The following is a 15,067-nucleotide window of genomic DNA, read 5'->3' on the forward strand; positions in this document are numbered from 1 at the left end:
GGTCTCCTCACAGAATCATGTGAAATAATTAGCTCCACCTGTGGAAATTTTTAAACGTGTCAGTTAATAAAGAGTGCACCTGTCAGGAGACCTGGTAAACGTGAACTGTGTGGGGTCCTGAGGACAGACTTTGAGAACCACTGCAGTAGTGCAAGAGTCATAAGGTACGGAAATACAGTTTTTGTTAGGAAACCTAGGACACACACAGATCAGTCATGATTTGAACATATGACCTCAGTGCTGTAAGGTAGTAATGCTAACCGTGCTGTAATTGCTGACCTCAGATAACTGTACATATACAGTACACTCAATTAACGTTATGGAGAATGAGTGATTCTAAATTATTTCTTAGAGAAGAAATGATACCAGGAATTATATACTCCTTTCATATCGCCAAAATAACCCAGGTCAAGGCGCAGTGTGAAAGCACCAAACCTTATGACCCAGGCCGAGCAACCTGCCAATTCGAACCGTGTTATAGAAAGGGTTAAACCCAGGTCACTCACTGTATAAAGGGCATCCCATGTTTGCAATGTGAAAGGGGATTGGTACTAAATCCTGGCGGTCGGAATCCCAGCGTTCAAATTCCCGATGCCGGAATCCCGACTGCCGAAATCCCGACAAGGGGGGGACGTGGACCCCCCCCCCCCTGCGGGCTCGCTGCGGGCACAGGGCCTCGCTACGCTCGGCACACTAATTTATTCTCCCTCCATGGGTGTTGTGGACACCCATAGAGGGAGAAAGTGTCGGGATTTCGGCCGTCGGGATTTTGAACGCCGGGATTCTGACCGCCGGGATTCTAACTGCATCCCTGTGAAAGGGCTAATACATTTTTGAACAGTTTCATACTAAGTAGTTGGTGGTCATTTGCAAATTTGAAATATACTTTAAATATATTAACTGGGCAACCTTAGGCATAGCTGAACTTTTAACTGTCCACTTTTTAACCCCGTTGACTTGTCATGAGGTTGACCTTTTATCTATGTACAGTACTACAGGTCTATTGAACCAAACCCTTGCCAACAATCCCAAGATTGGGAGCAGACCCTTCAGAGCCTCTAATGTAAATAAATCCACATCTTTGGTGATTGAACAGCAAACACGAAGCACTTCTATGTTTGAATAATATAATACACATGATGAATAGTAGGAAAAGTTGATCATAGAATAACTGGGGTTACTATAATGTCTCTGGTCCTGCACAAGTGTAATGCATAGCAGAAAAGGCAGAGGGCAACTGGCAGGAAGGTATTAGTTACCGTCTGTTATACTTAAGAAAAAGTCCGGAGGGCCTGACTTTAATTTTAAACTTACAATTAATGGTTCTGTGTCTGCATAGTATGAATGAGTCATCATAATACTAATAATACAAAGAAAGTTTTGATGTGCAATGGTTTCATCATTATTTTTTGTGGTGCTCTATGATATGATTAATGAATAACAATAAGGAGCATCTGGGAGGTGACCGTGGAACAAACTGCAAAACTGTACTTTGGCTAAGAGTCCTATATGATGTAGACACAGCTGTCAGAGTTCTGCAGTTTGTATGTAAGAGGATCTGAGAATAAGACATAAGATAACAATTATACAGTATGTAAAATGCTGAAATATTAGCCATCATTCATTTTAATCTACAAAAGTGACTGAAGTATTGCACAATAAATAGAATTAAGTCAACCGTTTATTGTACTATTTGCACTGTGTAGGGATAGGCCGCACACTGCTTAACACTACCTATGTAATAGTCTGCAGCGCTATACCGGCGAAGTTGTAGTTTAATTTAAACCAATAGCAGACTTCAAATCTAACAAATCGCACCTTCCGCAAATCGCAGGTTATTACATTGGGAGCCTTAATTTCAATGGATTCGCTTTGACCGTTTTAATGAATCATTAAAATGTACATTTTTATGAAGTTAATATAAAAAGCCATAAGTCTACCCATAAGGGTACAGAGGCTACTGCTCTTTAGAAGGTTTACCGAATTTCCCTCCCTACAGCCAGAAACTGTGAAGTTGTGAATGGTCTACAGGGCCCCAAATAGTATTTCCAGTCTTGATACTAAAAAAGGTGTTTCAAACTTTATTTCTATACGGGTGTTTCAAACTGTATTTCTATACGGGTGTTTCAAACTTTATTTCTATACGGGTGTTTCAAACTTTATTTCTATACGGGTGTTTCAAACTTTATTTCTATACGGGTGTTTCAAACTTTATTTCTATGCGGGTGTTTCAAACTTTATTTCTATACGGGTGTTTCAAACTTTATTTCTATATGCTTATAGGTCGACTGGCAGAGAATATGCACTGAAAATCATCAATAAAAGCAAATGCAGAGGCAAGGTGGGTACTGCCTGGCAAAATCTAAATGTTAAATTCCATTACGCTAAACTGAAATATTTTTTATATCCAAATCCACTCTGAAAAATTCAAATGTACTGTATTGTACTGTATTGTACTGTATTGCTAATCATTAAATAATAACAGTATGTATTATAGCAATCCAGACATCTGTATCTATACATTTTTGCTATCTAAATTGGGGTTCTTACTTAGTTTATTTAATATAATCTATTATATTATATTATATGCTAAGCTATTTCGCTACTGTATATTTTCTCGCAGTTGGATGATCATGAACTTGATTTAGTGACGAGTGATACTCTTGTTGTCACTTCATATGAATGTTAAATGGAATCAGTTCCTGTCATATGTTTGAAGAATCAGAAGCTGATTGGCTGGAGCATCATTTAACATTCATAACGAGTGATAACAAGAATATCACTCGTTGTTAAATTCGCCCCAAAGTTAGGTGTAAATCAGGGTTACCGACTTTTACAGTCTCCTCTCCGGGAGAACCCCAGAGAGGACACTGTTAACATCACTCCTGGGGGCGGGGCCTGATGGAGACATCATCAATCCCTGCCCCCAGTAATGCAAATACCGCAATATGCGGGTCTCCGATGAGGGGGCGAAGCTAAATACGCACAGTTTGCATATTTAGCCCCGCCCATTTCGCCGAAAAGGCGCAAATCGCGGCAATTTAAAGCTTCCGCCACCAGGTACATGAGGGGGGGGGGTGGAGGGGAATGCTTGCCTAAATACAAGCACAAGTTCTGTACAGTTGGGGCGTTCACATGTAAGTGAGCATGCCAACTGAAGAGGTGACCTACTCAAATATACAGCTTTTGAGGGTTACATCTAATGTAAAACAAAACAAAACCCAGAATAAAAGTCCCTCTACAAGAAGCAATGAAGCAATAAGCATGGACTTCCCTTGCTAAAGCAGTATCCAGCACATGGCTATGTCAGGCTTGGTTGTTCACACTGTGGGTCAGATCTCTGAAGTCTTCATTAGTCCATCAGGGAAGCTTGCACCTACTGGGAGGTAAAGTGTGGAGCCCATTCCAGCCGATTATGTATTGACTCCTTCGTTCATTTGGGACACCTCTAGGAAGAGTCTCTTCATTATCTTTATGTTTTCTTCATATTTTAGCAGTGCTGAACAACAACGACTGTATAATTCCTTATTTATAGCACAGAAGTCATCATCAACTGCAGAACATACAGATACGATAAAAAAATGCGTTTTATTCTTTTATTAAACATGACTACAGTATAAAAGTAAACTTGAAATATTGTATTTCTCCTGTATAATAACAGAGCTACTTATTCTCTTATTTACCATTAAAACTGAGCACTATATAATGTATGTACAGTATATACTGTATATATTCTGTAAAGATTCCACTGAAGAAGTGCCACTTCTATTTCCTAGAGAGTGTTAATGAGTCATACGCTGCCGGTGCAGTCAGAACAGTGGATGGCATTATCTCCATATTGACAGGAACACGGAATCTGCTTCTATAATGAGCAGGAATGAGGTCAAGGGAATGGAAATGTAATTAGATCATTAAAAGTAATTATAAGTTTAAAAAAGACCTTCAGAGTTAATCATAGAAATCATGCAATATTAACTATTTTAGTTCATGTTGGTAGTGTCTTGTATTTGTGTATCTTTATATAGCAACTTAAATACAACTAATTCTAAAATATATATAGGATAATACTCAAAACTTCAATTTAATAATCTAAAGCACTAAATTGCCTATTCCTCTGCTGTGTGGGCACTAGGGGCCTGATTCAGAGTTTGGTGCTTCCTCACAGACAGTGGTACCAAGAGAGAGATTACTAATTACCCATGCCTAGCTAGGTCTGAGGCAGAGGCCCATTGGGGCAGCAGCTGCAGGAAATCTTCTCAATCCAACACATGCTACTGTGTACGGGGGATGCAATGTGACCAGAGAGGTGCTTAAAATACAATTTTTTCTATAGTTTATTCTAAGGGCGCATGGCCACGCCTCCTGCAATTTCAACACGCCCCCTAAAAAGTACCTGGGATTGGCCAGAATCTCTACTTACCCTTGGCATGTGCGGATAGGTCCTTGCATTGTCACCCATAGTTCCTGTCTTCCGCCGCCTGATGGCCAGGCTGCAGCATTGAGGGTGTGGGCAGGTGGCAGAGGGATAGCTGTGTTCCTGGCCTTGCAGCCCTGCTTTGGCCAACCGGACAAGCCGAGGCTTACTCAGGTGGCCATACGAGGCAAACATGGATGAAGCCTGAGGCACCCAAAGTATAATCCCCAATAAGTGCCGGGTATCATGGCTAGTTGGATAGCCTCTGGCCAATCCATTATTAGTGTTATTATTATTACATTTTATTTATAAGGCGCCACAAGCGGTACGCAGCGCCGTACATAGGGCACACATTAGAACAATACAGGGTACACAGAACTAAATATAACAGTAACTGAAGAACAAAAGCAGAGCACAGGTAACAATTAGCAGCACAGTTAGTACATAATACAGCTGTGATGGAAGTAAGCAGAGGAGATGTCTGCATGTTACCAGGGGTAAGTGGTCAGTGGTAGAGATGAATGACCACAAGTGAGAAGAGATGCGGGTGTAGATGGTAGGTGGGTAAGCTGTAATTGATGTGCGAGAGAAGAGGGCTGGGAGAACAGGAGGTAAGAGGGTCCTGCTCCAAGGAGCTTACAGTCTAGAGGGAGAGGAGACAGAAAGGAGACCTGTGGTGCAGGTAAATTGCCAAGTGAGCATGGCAGGGATGGCCAGGACATAAAGCAGTAGGAAGGGAGAGCGGCCTCGGAACTAGGTTATACCTGCTGTTCTTGCTTTGATGTATACATGTATTTTCTTCTTGTCTTTCTATAGGAACATATGATCCAAAATGAGGTCTCTATTCTGAGAAGAGTGAAACACCCCAATATTGTCCTTCTCATTGAGGAGATGGATATGCCGAATGAGCTGTACCTGGTGATGGAACTAGTTAAGGTCAGGACTGCCACATGTGTTAATGTATAATGCAAACTACTTACAAGAGAATGGTTAAATACAGGTTCTGTGTATGAGGGTAACAGAGGACATGGCGCAGGCAGTGCACACGTAGTAAATTTATCGTCAAGTGGATAAAAATATATATATATACTCCCCTTCTAGTCGATTTTAATTTCTTTCTTCAGGGGTAGTCACTTGTATCGCTCCTCGGTAGACATATAGAGTAGGGAGACAAAGGGCGGGATATAATAATAGACATCGCCGCCCTTCGCCTGGCAGCCGCCGCGATGCTGCCGCATATGTACTAACATATGCGGCTAGCATCGGGTTGCGGTGACAGAGACTCCCGCGATACCTGTAATGTGGTCTTCGGGGTCTCCGTCACCTCCCGGCGGCTGCCAGCGTCCCCCTGCGTCTCCTCCTCCCCCCTGAACCCGGATGTCCTCCCGGCTGTGACACCTGGGGAGGAGGAGATCAGGAGGACGGGAGGGGGGGGGCACGCGGACGTCGGGCGGCGATAGAAGCCCATAGGCTTCTATAGGGTATCGCCACCCTCTGGGTGGCGATACCCTGCCATGCAAAAACGGGGCGGACGGGTAATGGTAAATAGGAAAATGCAGTAAAACCCCCGTTTTACCGCATTTTCCTTTTAGTACATCCCACCCATAATATATAAAAAAAAACAATGTGTAGGTTTGTTTGTAATGTTATTAAAAAAAATTCTTTATGGTGTTTTTTCAAAAGTGGGTTTCTTTAATGCGTACCCAACTCACTTAAAAAAAACGGCTTTATACACTTATCAAGGTATCTTTAAAGTTTGGTGGCATACCCGTACTCACGGTGCCATCAGCCGTGGAACACATAAAAAGGTATCTTTTCCAATGGTTTGAAGATAAACGGTTTTTATTTCACAATAAAAGGTAATATAAGATAATAAAACCCAGGATGCGGGCAGTGTCAATATTGGAGTCAACACCCAGGTATCCAAGGGTCCGGACCTGAAACCTGTGTGGGCTTCCAATCTCACACTTACCTACTTCTCTGGGGGTGATAGCACTAGTCCAGGAACAACATTTTTCGAGACATGTGTCTCTTCCTCAGGCTAAATTTACAAGACAGAATAATTCTTCTATATATGTTATAAGAAAATCCAAACAGAAACCCTCAGAGTCCGTGAGGAAAGCGCCTAGGTCCCCAGTACACTACCAAAATTATATACGTTTGCCAGGGATAAGGGAAATATCCCGCCACCCAGGACAGGCGAATTCCAGTCATAATAGCGCCACAGATTTTTTCTAAATCTAGAAAACCAGTGCACACGTAGTGATGTAACATAGTAATTAAGGCTGAAAAAAGACGTTACTACATCGAGTTCAACCTAACTTGTAACTACTGACGTGAGTAAGTCATATCTATAGGATTCCCTTAGTGGCCAGAAATGCATCCAGTTTTGATTTAAATTCATTAACAGTAGTTGCTGTAATCACCCCCACCGGCAATGAGTTCCAGAATGTTACTGCCCTTATGGTGAAGAATCCTCTTCTTCATTCAGTACGGAATTTCTTTTCCTCGAGCCTCAGTACATGTCAGTCAAACACTATGGGCGGTATTCAATGAGGCTGATTCGCCATGTTTTTATGGCGAATTTGTGCTGTTTGGCGAATTTTTGACTAAAACGGTGAATCACCCTATTCAATGAACAGATGGCGAATACATTTTAAAGTTTTCTTCGCCATGATTCACCGAGTAGCAATCGCTATCTTTTTATGGTGAAGTGGAATGTGAACTTTTAAAATAAAGTGTTTTGTTTTTTACATTTGGTGTAAAAAAATCAGGAATTTTATTCTGAGGAGGGGCATGCTATTTTTATTCATGTGCTGTAAGCGCATGAATATATATTTAATTTAAAAAAAAAAATATTTTTTTTTTTACACTGACCAGCCAGCAGGGGGCGCCGGAGCCGAGCCGCTCATTAGATATTCATATATTCACTTCACCCGATCATTACATATTCATGATCGGGTGAAGTGAATATGCCCGGTCTCCTGCTGGCACCCGGGGAGCCCACCTCCCCCCCCCCACAAATGTTCTGGGGCAGGCAGAGAGACTTCCATCTCTCTGCCTGCCACCGTCCTCAGGCTCCCTGCGGTGCTCGCCGCAGGAGCTCATATTCGCCGGTCAGGGGCAGCGAGCCCCTGACTCGTTGAATACAGGAGCCGGCGAGGCTCCGGAACGTGGCGAATGTGCAGCAAATCCTAAACAGGATTCGCTGCACGTCGCCGGTATTCACATTGAATACCGCCCATTGCCCATTATTGCATATAATGTCTAATTACTTCCCTGTCCGCTATCTGATGACCTTAGTCAGTGCATCAGTGCATGCTGTACTTAGCGTGTGGAAATACATAGCCAGACGAGTTCTTAAATATTGTTAATAATTTGGAATTTCAGCCTTGCATACATTACCACTTCCGTACATCTTTCCCTAATCAAGCGGAGACAAAAATAGGTGGATACAAGAACATTTATTTATGAAGCCAGTACCCAGGAAAAACACATTGTTCGTATAGCGACCTCAGTGATGTACTAAGCTTCAAAAAGTGATAAAGTGGGGAGTAATAAACCACCAAACATTCAGCTCCTAATTGTCATTTTGTAATCACAGCCTGTAACCAGACAATTAGGAGCTAATTGGTTGGTGGTTTATCACTTTTCAAGCTTAGTACATCTGGCCCTATATGTAATTGATATCTGGCTGATCCTACAGTGTCTACAGTAGATAGACAGTCAAAAGAGCGACACCAAAAGTGTTTTCCATATCGACCTTTTAGCTTGTGTCAATGTTTTTTCACTTGACCTTCTGCGTGTGAACCATTTGGTATCGACCTGTTGACTATCTCTGTAGTAGATCTTTTAATCTGGAACGTTGAAATTGACAAATGGATATCCATACTGTAGGTCCCAGGGATGGGTGGGGAGGCGCCATTACGGCACCATCATTGTCCCACCCCCTGCTGCAGTTTGCATAGTGGAAAGTGGGGTTAATATTGTACAATACAGCAGGAACTGTGTGTGGCCGGCCGAGCCCACTGCGTTGTGGACTAGTTAGGAGCAGGAGGGTTGTCTCCCTGCAGGGCCGGTGCAAGCCTCCCCTCCGCCCCAGGCAAATCCTCCGCCCGCCGCCCAATGCACCCCGCGCGCTACGGGGGGGGGTGTGAGCGAGCAAGCGATACTGCGGCTGGCGGCCACGCTCCGGGAGGAGGGGGGTCCGGGCGATACTGCAGCCGGCGCTTCGGGGGGGGGGGGGGGATTGCAGGCGATACTGCAATGGAGGGAGGGAGAGGGAAGCCCACTGTCTAACCTGTCCTGCTCCCGGCTTTCTATGGTACCTCTATGGTACCTCTCCTAGGCGGCTCATTACCGCCCTCCAGTGGCCGGTGCCCTAGGCAAATGCCTAGCTCTGCCTAGTGGTGGCGCCGGCCCGGTCTCCCTGACTTATTCATGAGCCCCTACTGCTTCAGTCTCAATGCATTGTCATGTTTTTATTTAATCACCTGCCTGAAATATATTATATAACACATCTTTGTATTTTCAGTTGACATCATTCACTGAACATGATAAAACATAATCAGGCTGCCACAGCAATTAGCAGCCTCCATTATATTGTGAGCAGAACTAAAAGCCTCAGCATACTCTGCTTGGGATACGGTCATTGGGTCACCACCAAGTAGGTCGACAAGCATTAGGTCGACACCACTAGGTTGACATGCAGGTAGGTTGACATGACTTAAAGTCAACATGGGTTAGGTCAACAGGGTCATTAGGTCGACATGGGGAAGCTCGACAGTCAAAAGATCGACATGGATTTTTCTTACTGTTTTTTGAGCCGACATGTGCCGACAGGCGGTATTTCATGCCCTACCATCCACTAAAGGGTGGTGGGAGAATAAAACAGTGTGCCCGAAGCATGACTAGCCATGCGAGGATTTAGTGTTTATGTTGACTGTGTCGACCTTCGGGTATAAAAAAAGTCGACTTCAACCTGTCGACCTTACCCATGTCGACCTAATGACCCTGTTGACCTAATGACCCTGTTGACCTAATGACCATGTTGACCTAACCCATATCGACCTTTAGTCATGTCGACCTTTAGTCATGTTGACCTTTCTGCATGTCAACCTTAAGCCATGTTGACCTAATGCTTGTCATCCTACTTGCTGGTGACCTAATGATGCATACCCCTCTGCTTTGTAGTTTACCGGCTTGGGGTGACATCTAATAGGATCGATGAGAGTTTTAGGAACCATTCAAAATCGCCCATTATCGCACTTTTTGAAATCGCATTTTTTGCTGCAAATTCGCATATTTAATGAGCTGCATATTCCGGGCAAAAAAGTGCGATTAAGTGCGATAATCTGCGCTTTTTTGTCATGAAAATGTGCGAATTTGAGGATATGTGCAAATTTGTGTTTAAAAAAAAAAAATGGCATGAGGTCCCCCCTCCTGAGCATAACCAGCCCCGGGCTCATTGAGCCGGATCTGGTTCCAAAAATACAGGGGTCAAAAAATCTGGGGGTTGCAATGGGAGCTGTAGTCACAGGTTATTGGCAAGCTGTAGCTGTGACCGAGAGGGAACTGCTGCCATCTAGTGGGCAGATTCAGCATTAACGCTATTCTCCGCAGGTGGTAATGATCATTGTTAGGCAATCTAGGGACAATATCCAATGATGTTTGCATTTTCCTAATCACTGTATTCACTAAATAATATTCATTAACCTACTTCATTTTTCATTGTTTTCAAACATCCCAAACATATGAAATACTAAGGAGAGCTTTAGCCATTGACAGAGAGCCTACTTATGTCCTGCCTCAGGCCTTAATCAGGCACAGATCCACACAATATCATATATCCACATCTACACTTTCATCCTGTTCTCCAGCAAATGATCTCAAGCATCTCTGTTCTACCCCCACTTTTTGCTCAATCTATCACTCCTCAAGCTTCTACACATGCTGCGACCTAGCGCTGGCATGTCACTGGCTGCAAGAATTGGTCTTTTGAAGTCAATGTCACCAAATGTGGAATTGGTAGATCATTACCATACTGCATGGAAAACCTAATGTTTATAGACATGTAACAACGTGACAGGCTGCTCACTATATATATATAATAAGCTGGCTGCTCACTATATATATAAGAAGCTGCATAGCTAGTGAGATCACTTAGAAAATGCCCTGAAATAGCCCCATGTGTGAGCCCCATTAGAGTGGGGTATAGGCGTTTATTTGCAAATTGCAACTAAAGTGGTTGGGAAAAGTAGCTGTTTAGAGGAGTCTAAACTGTAAGTGCTACAGCCCTGGTATAAGTTGCACATTGCCGATAATGACTGCATCTGATTGGTTGCGAGCATTACAAATACACTAATTTAAGTAGAAATATTCAAACTGCTGGAACAATGGTTTTAAAGTCACTTAACTTTATTAACAAACAGATATCAACACACAGATACCATTGCGACACAGGTCTCTCTGCTCATGGGGCCGAATACAGATGTGGTTGGAGGCGGCATCACTGCTGCTTTCTGGAATCACAGCACTCTAGCGTACTTAGGGTCAGTTATTCGGTGGTGGCCATAAAGTAGCCCAGTGATTGGGCCGTGAGAGCATTTTATACTAGTTCTGGAACCTTGTAACAATCGGACCTTTGTCCATAAAGGAAATGTTGGTCCAAGAAGGAGGCCGTGAAGGTTACCTCTGAGGACACTGAAAATACCACGCTGCCAGTGCCACCACTGCTATAGTGGTTACTAATAAACAGAACATACATGTACAGTATTAATTAGCCGTCATGTGACCACAGACATCAGACATCTAACACTGTGTTTTAACGTTTGTCTTTTTCAGGGCGGGGATCTATTTGATGCTATTACCTCTACTAACAAATACACAGAACGAGATGCTAATGGAATGTTGTATAATTTAATGAGTGCCATCAAATATTTGCATAGCTTAAACATTGTGCACAGGGACATTAAACCCGAGAACCTGTTGGTAAGTGTCGGCGGTTTTATCTTTTTATTTTTTATAGCAGATTATTGCTTTATTGAAGTACATACATATTTGAATATAATTATTTTTTGGGTTTAATCAGGTATATAATTTGTAAATATTTTTGTTGTCTTAGTAAACAGACAACATAGCCCAACAAACAAAAACAATGTTTAGTTGCCAATATAATGAACATTGATCTACTGGCTACTTTATTCCTACACTGCAATTTGGATTTCGGTATGAAGTACAAACACCTCCCAAATCTAACTCTCTCTGCACATGTTGCATCAGCTCCACCTGCAGTGCACATTGGTGTGTTGTTACCATGACTATATCCTCCAATGTAGAAATATAATATTTAGTATAATTGTTTAGTAATAAATGATAATAGCTTTCATTAGAGATTTATAGCATTCTTCTAGTTGGTTACATGGGTAATTATTCATAGAAGGTTTTATGGCAGCGCTGTAGCCGTCTTGTCAGTAGTCATTAATGGCGTTAGACACAATAAGGGCAGCAATCTCTGGGGAGCTCAGCAAGCTCAGCTTATCCATTCGTTCTCAGGCAATCTTTCCCCCGGACTGAGATTTGATAGATTCCGCCTGCGGCATGTGTTACTGAGTAGAGAAATCATCCACCAGGAATGGACTCAAAATGTTTCTAAAATGGAAAGTTCCATGAGCTTATTATAATTGCTGGGTCTGTCCCCCTATAGCAGAAAGCAGTGGGGTTTTATTATATTATATTACTTATCTTACTTTCTAACATTACAAATCACATTATTTCTCTAGTAAAGTTTTCTGGTAGGCTCCTTTATATAGTATGTATTGTAAGTTTATAGATACCAATGTTAACTACGTACTAGAGATGTGTGATACCACCCGAACTTACGGTTTACGAGTATTTCCATGTCCCGGCTCAATATTGCTCATAAGGCTCAGTTCTGAAAATTAGGTTAAAAAATCAATCACCCCAGCATTGGATCTATGGATGTGTTTTGAATTCTTTAAAGGTCCTTCCCTCGTATCGGCACCGTTTTCCTCCAGGAGGACCTCTAGCATCTGTCTCCTCCTAGATCCCACCACCATCATTGGTGGGATTTTCAGCAGATTTTCATGCGGACAGCCAGACCGCATGGAGCTGCATAACACAGGTGCTGGCACCCCCAAACCACTGTTTGGTCACCTATGCCACTACTAGGGTGCCTATGGTTAAGACAGACTCTGTTGTTGTAGAAGGAAACATCGATTTTTATGAAGAATTTTCTTGCCAGTTGTTGGTCCTGTCGGTCTTGATTTTCTGAAAGTCTTGTGTAAAATTGGCATTGGAAAGATCAGGGGTAACATTCTATGGGATGAGAGTTTTTCGCACGTCAGTTTTTCGCCCATTATCGCACTTTTTTCAAATCGCATTTTTGCCTTGGATTCACATATTTAATGAGGTGCGTGTTCCGGCAAGAAAAGTGCGATTGAGTGCGATAATGGGCGAATTTTCGGCATTAAAATGTGCGATTTTTAGGTATGAAAATGTGCGAATTTGAGCTTATGTGCGATTTTGGGTTTGTATAAAAAAAAAAAAAAAAATTGCGTGGGGTCCCCCCTCCTGAGCATAACCAGCCCCACGGCTCATTAAGCCGGACCTGGTTCCAAAAATACGGGGGACAAAAAGCATAGGGGTCCCCCGTATTTCTGAAACCAGCCCCGGACTCTTGGACCGGTCCTGGTTCCAAAAATACGGGGGACAAAAAATCTGGAGGTCCCTCGTATTTTGAAACCAGCACCGGGCTCCAACAGCCCGCAGTGTCATGCCACAGCCGGGGGACACTTTTTTACATAAGGTCCCCCGGCCGTACCATGAGCACCAAGGCTGGTCAGCCTTGGACGGGGTACCTGGAGGAGTGGGGACCCCCCCAATAAAGGGGTCCCCCCCCCAAGGCTTCACCCGTCCAGGGCTGAAGCCCGGGGCTGTCACCAGCGTCCCTGGCCAGTGGACGCCGGCCTGATGGTGTAAAATCGTTCAATCCTAACATTGCTTTATACAGGAGAACTACAAGTCCCAGCAGACCTCCCCCGCAGGCTGGGACTTGGCATTAATGGGCCCGCTGGGACTTGTAGTTCACCTGTAAAAAGAATGTTAAAAGAAAACACACACACAGAAAAGTAAAACTTTATTACATACACATCCACACACCTCACTTTTTCACAAATATACTTACCGATCCAGGATCCAGCGCTGGTCTCTCTGCAGCAGCGATTTTTGCCGTTTTCGCATCTCATTAAATATGCGAAAACGGGATTTCGGCCGTTTTTTGCGAAAATTTCACCAAAAAACACAAATCTCATCCCATAGAATGTCACCCCAGATGTCTGTCTAGGGATTGCTCTTCCTATGTACAGTATTTGAAAGAAGTGACGCTTGTACACTATAATGCTGATAGGTGGAAATCAATCAAGGCTAACCCATTATTCACCTAAAGGGATGTTCAACAGTAGACCTGGTGTCTTCTTGTGTGGTCTTTTAGAAATGTGACCAAGTGTAAAATGAATTCTTCATCTGTGCCCAGCTCTGCATTTCTGCTGCGAATATGCATTTGGGCATCTCCTTATAATTGCTCCTCAATGGCACACACATTTGGTTAATTAGTGGACTATCTTTATAGCTATATAATAACCCACAACACCAGTTTCTCTGACTCCTGCCATATGCAGTTATTGCTGGAAAACCCTTACAAACAGTTCTCCATCCCTGCAGTAATAGATAACAGATGGTACCGCACAATTATATGGGGATGTATTCAATTATTGTTGTGCAATTACAGTTTTACAGCTTCGTTAAACCCGAGCCCCCAGTACACTGTGAGTCACTCAGACGACTCCTGCTCTCTCCCAGTGTTTATTAGTGGATAAAACAAAGCACTTTGGCAGAGTTTACTGTGAAACAGATTGTTCTGCATAACGTTTGGGCTTGTCACTGTATTGTTATTTAGGTGAGTACAATATTAATCAGCTCCTAACTGCCATTTTACAGGCTGAATTTGAAAAATTACAGGTAGGAGCTGATTGGCTGGTTGTTTATCACTCTCCACTTTATCATTTTTTCAAGCTTGATATATCTGTCCCTTACAAACTCAACTGGCCCCATTTAGGGTATGAATTGGAGGGCGCAATTTAACCATCATAACAGGAAAGTAAACACACATCTTTACATTTGCAGCTTAGCGTGTTTATCATGACATGCGGATCATATACAGTTAGAATGTGGCCACATATATGTGGATGTAAATACACACCCTGAGCATACTGTATGGGTCAGTCATCATCTTCATCCTGCTGACCGTGACTAGTGTTTACTACTGAAACATAGTTATGCAATACCTTGTCAACTACCCAGAGGGTGGTTCCAATAGAACACTAGCTCCAGGTCTCAAAAACTTCAGAGGGCCATGCAGGCTACTGCCAGAACCCTTATCGCACATTGTCTCATCTGCGCTGAGGCAAGATGCAAAGGGAGGTGATTGGGCTGAGTAAAGTGACAAGGCTGGTGTCTACGGAATGTGAGGGGCTGGGGGTGAGAATGGTGATGTGGCTGGGGGCTAAGGACAGTGATTGGGCTAAGGACAGTGATTGGGCTGAGGAAAGTGATGAGGCTGGGGGCTGAGAAAGG

General features: G+C 43.1%; 1 protein-coding gene across 5 annotated transcripts in view; it reads left to right on the forward strand.

Annotated features, from left to right (window-relative positions):
• The window catches only part of DCLK1 (doublecortin like kinase 1), a 307,761-nt gene that overhangs the window by 233,316 nt on the left and 59,378 nt on the right, over positions 1-15,067 (forward strand). For all 5 annotated transcript variants that reach the window (XM_083169785.1, XM_083169786.1, XM_083169784.1 and 2 more), the window contains 3 exons: positions 2,284-2,341; positions 5,231-5,350; positions 11,258-11,404. In XM_083169785.1, coding sequence (XP_083025911.1) covers positions 2,284-2,341; positions 5,231-5,350; positions 11,258-11,404 — 325 coding nt within the window. The remainder of the gene's footprint in view (positions 1-2,283; positions 2,342-5,230; positions 5,351-11,257; positions 11,405-15,067) is intronic.

The sequence above is a fragment of the Crinia signifera genome, chromosome 2 (genome assembly GCF_055691185.1).
Source record: "Crinia signifera chromosome 2, ASM5569118v1, whole genome shotgun sequence".
Classification (NCBI taxonomy): domain Eukaryota; kingdom Metazoa; phylum Chordata; class Amphibia; order Anura; family Myobatrachidae; genus Crinia; species Crinia signifera.